At 34.6% G+C, this 14,805-nt stretch overlaps 2 protein-coding genes across 3 annotated transcripts; both read right to left on the bottom strand.

Annotated features, from left to right (window-relative positions):
- Positions 1 to 1,069: 1,069 nt before the first annotated feature.
- On the bottom strand, positions 1,070 to 6,082 carry AFP2 (ABI five binding protein 2). 2 transcript variants are annotated; one of them, XM_021444206.2, is made up of 2 exons: positions 4,895 to 6,082; positions 1,070 to 1,696 (listed from the first exon to the last, which is right to left on the bottom strand). In XM_021444206.2, the coding sequence occupies exons 1-2, from the start codon at positions 5,637 to 5,639 to the stop codon at positions 1,248 to 1,250; spliced, it is 1,194 nt and encodes a 397-aa protein (XP_021299881.1). In that variant the 5' UTR covers positions 5,640 to 6,082; the 3' UTR covers positions 1,070 to 1,247. The 2 variants fall into 2 exon arrangements, with proteins under 2 accessions (XP_021299881.1, XP_021299882.1); XM_021444207.2 differs by having other exon boundaries at positions 1,070 to 1,654; positions 4,895 to 6,074.
- Positions 6,083 to 10,797: 4,715 nt separating this feature from the next.
- On the bottom strand, positions 10,798 to 14,799 carry LOC110428242 (Nuclear transport factor 2 (NTF2) family protein with RNA binding (RRM-RBD-RNP motifs) domain-containing protein). The gene is made up of 9 exons (XM_021444015.2): positions 14,024 to 14,799; positions 13,329 to 13,508; positions 12,936 to 13,227; positions 12,611 to 12,858; positions 12,319 to 12,469; positions 12,081 to 12,202; positions 11,921 to 11,986; positions 11,643 to 11,694; positions 10,798 to 11,329 (listed from the first exon to the last, which is right to left on the bottom strand). Exons 2-9 carry the CDS (start codon positions 13,506 to 13,508, stop codon positions 11,094 to 11,096), a joined length of 1,347 nt encoding a protein of 448 aa, XP_021299690.1. The 5' UTR covers positions 14,024 to 14,799; the 3' UTR covers positions 10,798 to 11,093.
- Between the last annotated feature and the right edge of the window lie 6 nt (positions 14,800 to 14,805).

Genomic DNA, 14,805 nt, shown 5'->3' with positions numbered 1-14,805 from the left:
ACCTCCAAGAAAATGAACACCTCCCCCACAGCCCAGAAGAAAAAAAATAGGGAAAACATGTGAACAAGCCAGCATATTCCTCACAAACTATAAGAACAATCCAATCTGCTATTATACATTCCATTGAAAAGGACAACAAAAGGAAATAACCCAACTTGGAAACTGCAGTGTTCAATCCAATGACAACCACAAAGTCACATGACATGCAGAGATAGCATTTAAATTCAGAAAAGTGGAAAAAAAAAAAAGTAACGCTAAATACCAAACCAAGTCATTGTGCCTTCTTCTCCCTTAGACTGCTCCGCTGTTGACTTCTATTCTGTGCCTACCTACCTCTTCAAAGTCTTTGGGTTAATCTGCAGCGTTTTGGTAGCTTGTGAACCGTTTACTGCTTTGTTGATAAGTTACAAATTTCCATAGCTGTCCTTGTCTCACTAATTCTTGCTCCTTTCCGGATCGTTTGACCAACCATTATTTTATTGTAGCACCATGTTATGGAAAATGTATTGTTTCTTTCTTCTCAATCAATCTGACTTTGAAGCTTTATAATGTAAATGTGATGATTCTTACACTAGTTATACAAGATTGCATCATTCAAGTTATACAGTGCTAGGAGTAACAGATTCAACTGCAGGGTCATAAGATTGAATTATTTCTTTCTTTCTTTTTGTTGTTGTTGAGGTAATATTCTAATGTGCTAGGCATTAGCCAAGAGTTGCAGGGATGCTCAACCATAGAACATATGCCTTTGTTGAAGTTATATCGATATCCTTTCATAGGAGTACGGAGATTTAATGTTCGAATCCTTCTTTCATGGATTTTCCATGTATATATGAAGAAGAGGATACGTATAAAAGCATTTAGTCATGGTACCGTCGGTCTAAGCAAAAAAATTAAAAAATTGAAACGCATTGCAGCTTTCATGTAAAGATTACAAGCGCAGTGCTATGAGGATCAGAAAGTGATTGCAAGAAGAGGAAAAAGAAAAAAAAAAGACAACATCCATGATTATTGCCCAACCACACTAAGGTTTTGAGACATACAGCAGGCATTAGAAAAAGAAACCACATGATCCAAAGAGAGGCATCCGAAAATCTCTCCTAGGAGACCTCAACAAGAGTAAATTAGATATTGCAAACTTTGCAATGGAAAAAAAATAATAAAAAACTGTTTTCCAAAATTTTTACCTTTCAATTTGTCCCTATTTTCACATCCCCATTTTTTGAGGGGTGCCATCAAACTGCAAATTACAAAAGGGAAGCAGAGGAAGGGTTTACAACTATATGCCTAAGAGGGTGATCTACATCACCACCACCTGCATGCTTGACAAACTCTGCTGGAGAGAGAAAATTGCCATGGCATACACACATTATCCTCACTTCCTCTCCCTTCCCATACTTGTACAGAATGCCTTCGATTCTTTTCCCACTAGGACCTTCTCCCTTTGTGAAAACACAAGGCATATCTTCCATTGCATTCCCTCTTTCTTTCCCCCTATTTTCAACTGCCTTACACAGAGTTTCAACCTCCAGTCTGGAAGTTCTGCATGTTTCACTTGTCTTTGCCCCTGAAGAACCCATAGCCTCTTGATTGCCTTGATCTTGTAAGGATTGGGTGCTACCAGAGCTTCTAGCTTCACCACAACTGCTTGCTCCTGCAATGCATGTGATCATAAGAGGATGAAACCAGCTGCTCCCTGTAGGGGAGGGGATCAACCAAAGGCATATTCAAGCTTGATCATAAATTCACAACACCAAGGTCAAACATACCAGAGATTGGGTGGCAACCAATTAACATAGGAGCATTTAAACAAATTCAGCACATGTGAGGTTAAATTCAAAACTTATTCCACATGTTACCAAAGAACAATCAAACAGGCTAAACCCGTAAAGTAAAAAAAGTAGAAAGTGAAACTACCTGGAAATAGCAGGAGAAACCAATACGGTTCTCCTCCAAGTAAGCTGCAAAATATTTGCTGCCTAGCGCAAGTGTCATTCAGGGCATGTAAAACCATGCAATCACTCTTAAGGAATTCACCCAGCAAATCCAAGGGGGTGAAAGCAACTTCAATCAAGGATGATTTCATCTGTAAGTAGACTCCCCATTTAAATATCCAGTTATTCTCAATCATGTTTCCACATTGCAAATTACTAGTTCTATCAAGAAACTATCCATGAGTTTTAAGTTCAGTGACTGCAAATATGCATCCGGTTATAGTGTGAGACTCCCATGTCAAATTGTCTTTAAGAAGAAGATACTGCCTCTAATACCTGACAAAACAGCAGGATTCTGGTCTATCTTTAAGTATGACAGAAAAAGAAAGTCCGATTTGTCTTTTCTTAATCAACCCAGGTATTATCTAAAGCAAAAGTAACCTTGAAATTTTCCAATGTTCGACAATTTTGAATTAATTCACATAAAAACAGACCTTTCTGCGTCTAAAAAACCAAGACCATCTTATGCAGTGGCATGGATACGTAATTACATATTCAGTTGGAACATAACTGCTGTTCAAAACACATAATAATCGATCCACCTATAACTGTACTGATTTTACATGGCAATTATTCTCCCACAACATCAATTAAACCTTAGCCCAATCTACTGCACCAATCTCTCTATTAATGATGATACTCGGAGTGTTAACTAGCAACCACTAATTTGTGCTCAAAACTCTCTAACAGGAAAACAACTGCATCTAACTATTTCTGTAAAGCACCCACAACCATTCCTACAGTACTATAGCACAAAGAGCAGACAAGAAAACATACATACAGTACGATAGATTAAGACTAAAGTAGAATGCCAAGCCAACTTCCTTATTACATTGATAACTTTACAGAAATATACAAATTTGAGATTCAACCATTGGAGATGATGTTGAGCATGGATCAACACAAAATTCTTAAACAAAAAGACATAATGTTGGCTTACATTGTATAATCATATTTTAACTGGGTGATATATGGTTTTCTAAATGGCCACAAAAGTTGGCAAAAGAGATGGCACATGGTAAGAACTTACGGAAAATTTGAACTACAAATTTTGGGTTTAGGGTTTCCAAGCTATAATGCTGAAGTGGCCAGGAAGAAGGAATTCTCATACTAAGGTATACTATAGAAACAACTGGAAACCAACATCCAATAGATAAGCTATATGAACTTGAATGAGGATTTTGTTTCTGTAACTAGAAACCATATGTCCAACACTAGAATCAATTGGTCTTATTACACATCCAATCTCAGGGCATAATTCAAAAACTAAAACAGGGCTAACAGATTACATCCTCTGCCCAGGTTCACACTTATGGATCGGAGAGTGCTTTTGGCCAAATCTTTCATGGAAATGGATACATAAATTGGGAGCAGAGACTGATTGGCCTAACAGAGATATGCTTACCTTTATCTGAAGATGTTAACTGCTTCGCAGAAAATTCATGAAAGTCAGTCACAAGTGAGGAAGCCCAACCAACCCTGACTAGATGATAAATAAAGGACCCAACTAAACCTATCAAATTCAACAGGCCTTTCCAGGATTGCCACTTCTGCAAGTCCACACCCAAATAACCTAAGGAAACTGGGGGTGAACCTACTTCTGAAGATCTATGAAGGAATCTCAAAACCAAAGCCTGCTTTCTGGGTCCATCCCATGCTGGGTTGCATATCTGTTTATAATAACATGCATGTAAACCAAGGACATTGAAATGTAGGTGAATTGAAGAAGTATCAATTTGTTATAACTGATACCCAGTTTAAAACTTTATTATCTGTGCAGGAATTTCAGACATAGATACTTTGCTATGACTGCAGATAAGGACTGCCTCAAAGAATTCCTAAGAGAATCTCTGGTTGATTTTATGCTTTTAAGTGCCCATGGAACTAAGCCAAAAACCATAAAGCATTCATCTTTGAATTGTTGCACCTCTAATTAACAAAATATATAACTTATTCTGTGAAAAATCTCATGCAAAAACCTGTCTCCAACTAGGGACCACCCTTTCTAGTAAAAAAGACACTAAGCTCAATAAATCAACTCTTTTTGTTAGTAAATTGAAAGTTTCCAGTTTCATGTGCTTTAAATTCAGAGCAATAAAGTCCGAGCAATTTCTAAATCCAAGTACCAAAATAACTTTGGGTAGCTTATTCACCAAGTTTAGCAGATATTTATGAACATCAAACAAATTTTGTGTATATAGTGAAAATCTGGCAATGTCTTTTTTTTCTTAAAGAGGAAGGAGATCAGACCTAAATCCTTAGTCTGCACAGGGATCTGTATTTATATATGAGTAGTACTCATTTACAAAAATTATAGCATGATTCAATTTAGTCAAAGCTTAGAAATGCTGTAATGCATTTCCACTTTGGAGAGTAATTTCAAAATGTCAACTGTTCAAATTACCATCTACAAGCACAACACTATCAATGTGCTCAGTTACAAGGACAACCCTTCCAAGACTGGTAGATTTTACCAACTACAGTTCATTAAACTCCAATTCAATAATTTTCTCCAACTTTCAAGGAAATCCAAAGCAACCTAGTCTAGCTACTTAGAGTAGCTAAGATGAGTGAATCCTTCAAGACTAAAAATATCGTATCTTTCCCAGCAACAAAATGTTATCAAATCCTCAACTTAAAAATCTAATTGAAAAACGAGAAGAAAATAATAAAATAATAATGTGACCGAAAAATGTAGGAGGTAATACCAGTCTCCCAGCTGAAGTTAATCCCTGATTCCAATATGAAACTACAAATATCTAACAAAAAAATATAACCCAATTAACAATACTAGTATCTACACCAAAGTTACTTATATAGAAAACTTTCAAACAAGAAGAATCTCAGAATTGAAACCAAATGCACATGCAATCCCGTATAAATAATGTGGCGGAAAATACCTTGAAGGGCTTTATTTTCCATCTCTGACATACTAGAAGAACTTCCTCCTTGTGATTCCACAGACCCTTGAGAACAAGACTGCATAAAACCTTGTGAAAACCCAGCCGCACCACCACCGCCACCTTTCCCTTTCAACCCCACGACTTCACTCCCTGCTCCTAAAATCACCTGCCTTGCAGCTGCAGCCCAACTCTGCAACCCAAAAGGTTGTCCTACGCCCACCCCAATATTATTGGCCCTTCCAGTTTGCTTCTCTTCCTCTAACAAAGTCACCTCCATTTTCTCTCTTGAACTCCTTTGCTTCTCACTTCTTCTCCTTTTAGCTTCCATTCTGCGTAGCGTCTGCAACTCTTTTCTCTTCCTCCACTCTTCCTCAGTCTCAGTAGGCAAAGAAGATGTTCTTATGAGAGTTGGGTAAGGAACTGGCGGTGGAGTATTGGCATCCCCTTCTCTTAATATTGGTATTGAACCAGCAATCGATGATGACCTTGTCAACTTCTTTGCATTCTTATCAACCCCAAATCTACCTCCTAATGACAACCCAAGATTCAGCTCCACTTCTTCATCTTCTTCCTCTCCTTCACTTCTTGTTGAAGCTTGTGCTTCACTTGACATGAATCTTTGTAACAGATCTCTTGGGTACTTTTCTATCTGCAAAGAAAGATTTCTCATTCCCCTGCTGCTGCTGCTGCTCCTACTACTTCTTCTGTTTTCATTTGCTTCTCCCATTTTTGATGGAAACATTAGACCAAAAATAAATAAAAGAATATAAACATAGCTAGTGTCTTTGCTTATGTAACAAAACAAGACACCAGTCCTTGATCTGAGTTAGCCTTACCCATATGCATAAACTTGGATTATTCACATCGAAGATTGATTTTTTTATTAATTTAATACATATAAGAGTTAAGATTAAACCAAAACTCCTACTTGGAAACAATAGCTCAAACAAGAACGCCTCTAGTTCCTTTCATTACACCCAAAAAAATGAAAAAAAAAAACAAATATTTTTAATTTTATTGAATTTTTTTTATAAAAATAAAAAGGGTCATAGGGAAACAGTGGATTGGGTGTGTTGCTGAGTATAGAAAAAGAATTGAAGAGAATCAGAAAGAATTAAAAGCGAGAGCACAGAGATGGAAAGACAGAGAGTGTTTTTGGAGGGTTTGGTTCGGGAAAATGGGGAAAAGGAAAGAAAGTATTTATTGAGTGACGAAAATACCCTCGAGTACTGACAAGGAAAAGTATCTGGGAGGAGCCAAGTGGCGATCAGGAGAAGCGCAAAACGACACGTGGTATGTGACTGACATAATATTTGAAGGATTGCCTTTTTGGCGTGTTTTAAAACAAGTTGGGAGCCGTACACACGTGTCATTATATGAATAAAGCAAAGAGCAGTGGCCACGTGTCGGTTTTGGTTTCGGTGTCTAGGAACTTGCCACGTGTGTTTCCCATTTTTTCTCTTTCTCCCGTCGTTCTCCCCCACGGGCCACGCCTCCAAAAACTCGTAAAAGATGCGCCGTTGCTTGTGCTATCATGCGCCGCTTCACTTAGACTTAGTTTGTTATTATTATCGCAATACTGATATATTATAGATTTATATTTGAAATATTATCGGTTAAATATTTTTTATATATTATTAATAAATAAGAGATTGACATCTCATTAATGAGTAAATTTAAAAATTTTAAATTTCTTAAAAAATAAGAAATATTTAGAAGATATTAAAAAAGAACAATAGTTGAAAAAACTTCAAAATTATTTAAATAATTTTTTATTCTTCTATTACATTAAATCAAATATTTTTATTTTTATTTTAAATTACATAAATTTGACTAATTAATTATTATTAATTATTTTATACTTGTGTAGCATTGACATAAAAAATGAAATATGTTACGTGATCATATTATCAAACTATATCAACATTTATTATGACATACCAACATGTCATTTCATGTCGTTATGTTATTAAAAAATTTAAAAGATAATTTTATTTTCTCTAATTATAATAAACCTTCTAGAAATTTAATATCGTTGGATTATGAAAATTTAGTAACTAATCGAAATATTATTTAATTAATAAATTAATATTTTTTTAAAATTAGTAGTAAGAACTTTGTTCTTTTAAGTAGAGAAATTATGCACCAACTAATAAATAATTAATTTATCAATATTTATTATGATAAACCAACATGTCATGTTCATGTCATTATGTTATTAAAAAACTTAAAAGATAATGCTAGTTTCTCTAATTATAATAAATCCTCTAAACATTTAATATCGTTGGATTACGAAAATTTAGTTACTAATCAAAATATTATTTAATCAATAAATTAATATTTTTTTTGAAATTAGTAGTAGGAACTTTGTTCTTTTAAGTAGAGAAATTATGTCAAATACTCAGATGTGATAAATTAATCATATATTACTTTATACATTAATTAATAAAAAATTATTTTATCAAATATATATTTTTTAAACATCAAACTTAATATATTTATTGTGTATTATGATTATATAAATATTACTTAATTATTGAATTATGAATTATCATTATTAGTAACAAATAAATTATTGAGAACTTCATACATAAATTTTATCATAGAGGTGTCGAATCAATTCAACATGCATGATTTAATTTTTTTAAATAAATTCTCAAATAGCTATTGCATCTATTTTTATGATTCATCACACGTTAAGTCTTATCACTATTTATTTTAGGATAAAATACTCTCATTCTTTTAAGTTTTGATTAAAATTTTAAATAATATTTATTAATTTTTAAAATAAATATTACGTTCAAAAAAATATTTTCTTTTAAACATGTAAATTTAGCAATTAGTCAATCGTTAGTTTGATGGCGTAGTAATATTAAAAGAAAAATTTTATCTTTTATTTTTTTAATACCAGTGAGGGAAGGGAGCACTAATCATGCCTTTTGATTTTTTTTAAAAATTAATAAAAAAGTTATTTTTTATATTTTTAATAAATATTATTTATATTTTTAAAACAAAATATTTATTTTAAAAATTAATAAATTTGTTTAAAATTTTGATTAAAATTAAAAAATATGAGAAAATTTTACCGTTTATACACTTCTTTCTTTCGAATTGAATCGTTTTATGTCAAAATGCTTTCTTAAATAATATGATTATATTCTTACTAAAGGGACGAAACGTAGCCGCAATTGTAGTGCCTGCCAAACGGAACTTAAGACTCCAAAGAGTGAAAAGAAGCGGACGAAGCACCAACAGCCGTTGATCGGTATGACAGCCAAGTAAACGAGGAAATCAATCACCTACGGGAAAACAAAAAAAATGGGACGAGGAAATGGGCCGAGATGCACGTGGTTCCCTCAAGGGAAGTGGGTCCCACAAATGTGGGGAGGGGCAGAGGGGCCGGGGATGCCAAGTTGCGCCTTTCTTTTTTCATTTTCTTTTATATTGAAGAAAGTGAGAGTAAGGTGCTTGATGGAAGCCACGTGTCAACGAGTGAAAGAAGTTAACTGTCGTAGAAGTGGGTAGGGGTGCCTACTTTTTTTTTTCCTGTTGGGAATGGATGGGCTAATGAGTGATTGCGACTATTCGACTCTGTTTTTGGTCATTTTGGGTGACATCACAGTTTGCAGTCTGTCAGATAATAATAATTTTTAAGATACTCTCTGCTTTTCCTTTTTTTTTTATTTCTTTAAAATATAAAAAATATAATTTTTTCATATTAAAAAAATTAACATCTATATTATAAAAAAATTCAAATTTTTATACAAAATATAGCAAAATGAAAACTCTTATCTTAATCTTCAATAAAATTAGAAAGACAAATGACATTCAAAAAGGGAGTTAATTCATGTTAATTAAAAGTTCTATTTTTATTTTTTTTTTCATTTAGAAGAGTTGCAATCATGTGAAACCCACCACGAATTAACTTATGACAAAAACAAGTCTATAAAATACAATTTTATTGCTAGTTTCTCAAGCTTTCTTTTCCTTTATAACAATTTAAAAAATTTCTAAAAAAAAAATTAGTCTATCTTAACTTCAAACAACCCTTTTATGATACTAAAGTAGAGAAAAAAAAATCCTTTCTCATTTTGATGAAAGAGATTATGATATTTCATTTTTGACAGCTTTTTTTTTTTACAATGAACACTTTATGAAAAATTTATATTTTCGTAAAAGGTTTGATTATTAATTTTATTTAAATTAATTTTGAATTAAAATTTTTGATAATTTTATTAAATAAAGTTAATAACCTAATCCAGAGGAAAACAGAAATTATTCCTGAAATTTTTTTGGAAAGCTCAAAATATTGAAAATTTTATATTTTAGAAAATATGGAGTTAAATTTTCTTAATTATCATGATTGGGTATGAAGGTATTGTGGGGGCAAAATGAAAATGCAGGAAAAGGTGAGCAAACAATACAATGAACTGACCAAATGGAATGAAGAGTGAAGGACCACGTTCGAGCCACGTGTAAGGCTAATAATTTTGACCCAAAAATAAATAAATGAATAAAATATTTTCCCACATTTTCTTTCTTTTTCTTTTCTCTCCGGTTTCCAGTCCCATAATAAAAAACTGGTGTCAGAGAGGGAGTTGAAAAGAAAGAGAGATGTCTCGTAAGAGAACAGGGATGATTAGGGAGGACACGTCAGTGATGCAGACAAGGTGTTTGAAAGATTCTCCGACATAAAAGGATGACACGTGTTGGTTGGTTAAAGGCAAAGCGACATTTGAACGGTGGGACATGTTTGGCAATGTTTGAACGCGACAAAAGAGGAGGTTGACGACGCTTAGGTGGCAGCTCCTGGCTTTCGCTCAGCCTGGCCCAAGTCACCAGACACCAAGGTTGCTTATCTTTTTCTCCGTAACTTCGCCGCTGTTTTTGTAAGTCTAATGATGTTCATAACGAAGGAATTTTCGTTTTTGCTTATCTTTTTTTTTTTTTCGTTTTATTCATATTCTGATTAAAAACCCGAACTTAGTTTTCTAAGCAAGAAATATGTATATTTATTATTAAATTAAATGTTTCAATATGAAAAATTTGACTACAAAATTAAACTAGATAATATGTAAAAATTTGAATAGTTTTATTTTTAATGGATATTTTAAATTAAAATAAGGCTACCTATGTTGCTATTTAAAAATAATGGATTAAAAGTGGTTTCTGAACTATTATTTTATATATTTTTATTTTTACTTATTAATTTTGAGTTTTTAAATTGAACTTTGAATAAATCGTTTTTTCAAACAATAACTTGATGTTTGGAACATTTTGTCAATAATTTGGACTCAAGAGTTTAGCCCACCAAAATGGCCTTGTGTATCACATTCTGTACGGAAAGACATCGACACTCTTTCCATATCAGTCCCCAAGAGAAGATCACCACAATAACTTAGGAAATTAGAAATTGTATTTAGAGATTTTCCAGTTTAAATATGGAAAAAGGAAAAGTAAAATTTATGAGACGAGAAACACGGACTATCCACAGAGTAATCGAGAAACAGTTATGTAAAGGAGTAGTAGAAGAGCCTGCCAACCTTGGAAGTCAATAGGAACTAGGATAATAACAATCTGATGTATCCAGCAGGGTTTGATCTGCTCCAAGCGTCTCAAATGGCCATCAATTTCCCACACCACTGACGGGAGGGTATCCATACTTTCATCAGGCTCATGAGCCCATTGCTGGGATAACTCCTGCTAATCCAATCCCAGTTCCCGATTTGGATGATCCAAAGGAAACAAGACAAGGTCAATTCTGTTTTTCTTATTGATACCGAATTGGTAGTAATCAACCCAGTTCTTTGTAAACAGTACAAACACCCTGTTCAAAGTCTTAACCTTTCATCAATTTCCTCTTACCTTTTCACAATTTTCGCAATTGAGCAAGAAGGCGGTCAGTTAACTCAGATAATCTTAATGAATCCTAGCAATGGGCTCCTTCTGCCTAATGAATCCAAATAGCATCACGAAACCCAACTTTCCAAGATAATCTTATCAGAGTTAACTCAGATAAAGAAAAAAGGAGAAAATTCCACATAATATTTTCCAAAAAACCCAAAACTCAGAAGGCCTACTGCCTACCTAAAATAACTTTCTAACAACTCAATGTGAAAGTGGTAAAAAGAAATAATAGGTAAAGGCTATTTGATTTTAGGTGCTGAAAGTAATGACTAGTCTAAACCTTCACACCTTAACTTTCAGTTTGAGTCTGGTGAGCAACTCTTTGATCCCCATTCTGATAAATTTTCTTGTTACTATCTCCATTTCGCCCAGTACTGCCCCGAGTTTGACCTGAGAACTCGCTCCTTTCATTTTTTCCGAAGTTACGGCCACCACTGAAGTTCCTGCGGCCCCTGAAGTTGTCATTTAGGTAACCATTTTCATCTCTATAACCACCTCGACCTGGTTTCACACCATTATTGGCTCCTGCAAATAACAAGGTAGTCATATTTAGACACAAATCATTAAATAACTGATATCATTGACCTCTAGTTGGATATTAGTTCCTTTATTTAACTAGGGTAAACCATAATTATGTTCTTTCGGTTTTTTTAATGTAGTTTTCTAGTTTAATTGTGATACTTTACTCAGTTTATAGTTCTGAAAAGAGAGAAAATCCTTTTGTACATTTGTCTATGCGTTTTATATAAATTCTACTATGTTGTGAACATATTTAGGATACGAAATGTTGCCTTTGATGCAATAAAGAGATAGTTACACAGAAGATGTGTTAACTTGCCTCGTTTTTCTTCAATATTAGCTTTTCTGTTGCCAATTGTAATAGGAGAAGCCTGAAATGATGAGAATTTGAAAAATTAGAGACACAGAGTGCCAACATTCAACACAAAACTAAATTTTATCTAATTATATATGTGAGATGCAACAAATTCATGAAACAACAGGTGACTGACAGCACCAACAAATGTCTGAACTATTCATGGTTTTGTCCAAAAATATTATTTTTCAAAACTCTCAGTAAACCTTTAAGCCAATGATAAGAAAAGACAAGACAAATACCATAATAGCACTTTGCACTGAAGTAGCAGATTCAAATTCTACAAAGCCAAAGCAGTTTTTGTTGTCCTGAAATCATAAGATCCAAGTGAAGCTTGTAAGCGTTATGCCAAAAACATAGAAAACTCACGAAGGGTTGAAACACCTCTAAAACAGAACAGACCTTAAAGCTTCTGACTTGAATACCATTGGGTTTAATTGGTCCAAATTTTGTGAAAATCTCGCTAAGCAATTCCTCTGTTGCATTCATAGGCAAGTTTGCAACAAATATAGAAGTATTCGTGCCTGAAACAAGTGGATATGAGGAATATGAATGCATAAAAGAGAAGGTATGGAATATGTGCAATATCTCATTTTTAAACCACTGGGTAGTTGTCAATAGAAGAATAATAAACAAAAACCTGAAAAGTCATTGTTCGTTTCCAAGGCCTTATTGCTCTTAGGAGCAGATGCCTCAGGTGTCGCAGCTCTACGTGACAGCTCCATTGGTTTAGGTTTTGGAGGTGGAGCTCTCACAATAAATGGAGCAGAATTCTTCGACAATGCATGTACCTGAAACAATTGAAAAAGCAAAGCATCAAAATCTACCTAAACAATGCTTCCAAATCACCCTATGCATTCTTATAGATAAAATTTTATTTATTTATTTCACATAAGTCGTTTATAAATGCTTGCATGCATGTATGAACTCACAACAGATAGATATGACTTCTTTGGAGCATCATCCTGAATTTTAGGGGAAGCAGTCTGACTGGCTGGACGAGAATCATACTGACTTTCTTCACTTGAAGGCACTATCTGTTCAGCAACCACCTCATTATCCGAAACAGAAACTTTGCCGTTCTCCAATGAATGACTGACTTCTTTGCCACTATTAACACCATTATCTGAAGGAACAGGAGTGTGATTTGCCACTGCATTCTTTGGCATGTGAGTTAGCTCTGCAATCAAGAGCCAAAAATTATATATTGCCCCTATAAAGAATCAACTTCCATCTTAACTGCTGCATAAAACTCACCAGGCTCTGGGGACAAAGCAGCTTGAGTGCTCTCATCAACATCATTATTTGCCACACCCACTTGTTCATTGTCATCAACATACCTAAAAACATCATTTGAGACATAATAGCCTCCCTCTTGTGGAGCTAGAAAAAATGACTCTGTAAATTTCCTCCTCACATCATTCTTTCCAATCAAAAAGCCAGTAACTAATACAATCAGACCGTTTGCATATGAAAATTGAGCATCAGCAAAAGATATCTCAGCCCTATAACTCTGGTAGTCCAATGAGAGAATCAACTCGTTTATCTCCTGTTTCAGTAGTTACCGAAAAGTTTTGTAAATCGTTGTAAATAAGAACCAAATAAAATGCAATGATTCCTGGTGCATGGTTTGTGTAAATAGAAACTTACTTTAAGGCTAGTCACAGTCTTCATCGCACCATCGGGACCAGGGCGGCTTAACACACTCAAGTCCAGATAAAACTTATAAACCTGTGCTGGTTCCTTATGAAGAATAGTGTAGAACTGCTTCACAAAGGCATTCCCAATCATTTGGGGGTCAGAAGCAGAAGGGTCTGAGTGCGCAGTCATCTACCAATCGAAAACACACACAGTAAGTACAAAATATGTAAGAACCTAACACAATGTACAACATACAAGAAATCCAGGAATCAAAATCCCAAATATTGAAACATGAGAGGATAGGAATTGTCAAACATCTTTACAAAAATTTGGCAATTCACATAGCAGATGTTCAAAACCCTTAAAAGTCCAGACCTTTGGAATCTATCTAATCCAGGAAATCGATTCATTAATCATCAAAAGCAAATCTTGCAATATTTCTATACATGATCAATTCACACCATTCCAGATTCTAAAAAGAGGAAAAAAATTAATGGAAAAATCAGATCAAAGATTAAAACTTTGCCTGATTCAGGCTACATTTGCAATACCAGAAAAATAAATTTTAATCCTTACAACCAAAAAATCAATAAACTGATTTCAGCAAAACATTCATGTAAAGCCCAGATCTAAAAATAATAAATTTCAAAGAATAATGTAACGGAAAAAGATAAAAAAATAAAAAAATTATGGGGAAGAATTACCTAGAATTGAGAGAAACAGTGCCCTGGCGGCACTGGGAAGAACAGAGAGAGTAGAGAGAGAATAAGAAGAAGGAAGTGATCAGTGAGATTTTATAGAGAGATTTTTTGTTTTTAATTTGTTTCCTTAATATATTGGAGGGAAATTCTCGTATTCTCGGTGAGGGTTGTTGATTTTGAAAATGGGTCCCTAGCATAGCCCTGTCGATGATTTTGTGGACCCAGGAAGTTTGGACGGTCGTGATCTACTCATGATAGGCTGCATGCGTTAGGGCTGGAGTCAAAAGACGCGCTTAAATTCACCTGCCAATTCCGGATTTAGTAGTAGTTGGAGACCGTGTGGAGAACGCGCTGAGGGAGTGCGGTGTTGATTGGTTTTTTAATTCCGTATACGCACAAGATGCCTGAAATCCGGGCTACCATTAAGCTGTTTACCGAAACCGTAATCCGTGAAAAACCAATTAATTGATGACACGCAAGTACTCCGGCGCCACGCACGGCTGAAGAGTGGCGCTTGAAATAGATTGGGTGACGGCAGTCTGTCGCAGTTAAAGATGACGGTCGAATCAAGAGCGTCCTCACAGAAATGGAAGGATCTTTGACTTCAAGCTTTGACTTTTGCAGATAACTGACTGCTGGCATCAACCGCCAAATCCATCATGGCGTCCACCGGTCACCGATCTCAAGATTTCCTAGAAATTCGGTCTAACGATGTCGGATCGGATGAAAAAAGCCCCCGGCGAGGATCGAACTCGCGACCTTTCGCTTACGAAGCGAACGCACTA

Source organism: Theobroma umbraticum, unplaced genomic scaffold (genome assembly GCF_002168275.2).
Source record: "Theobroma umbraticum cultivar Fairchild unplaced genomic scaffold, ASM216827v3 scaffold_31.0, whole genome shotgun sequence".
NCBI classification, from domain to species: Eukaryota; Viridiplantae; Streptophyta; class Magnoliopsida; order Malvales; family Malvaceae; genus Theobroma; species Theobroma umbraticum.
Note: the sequence above shows the minus strand (reverse complement) of the source record. Positions and strands in the feature narration are given on the sequence as shown.

Coding starts and splice junctions, on each gene's coding strand:
- AFP2 (XM_021444206.2), bottom strand. CDS start 5,639: ATGTTTCCATCAAAAATGGGAGAAGCAAATGAAAACAGAAGAAGTAGT. Junction 1,697..4,894: donor GGAAAATAAAGCCCTTCAAG/GTATTTTCCGCC, acceptor CCTCCCCTACAG/GGAGCAGCTGGTTTCATCCT.
- LOC110428242 (XM_021444015.2), bottom strand. CDS start 13,508: ATGACTGCGCACTCAGACCCTTCTGCTTCTGACCCCCAAATGATTGGG. Junction 13,228..13,328: donor AGACTGTGACTAGCCTTAAA/GTAAGTTTCTAT, acceptor CTACTGAAACAG/GAGATAAACGAGTTGATTCT. Junction 11,695..11,920: donor CAGTGCAAAGTGCTATTATG/GTATTTGTCTTG, acceptor TCATCATTTCAG/GCTTCTCCTATTACAATTGG.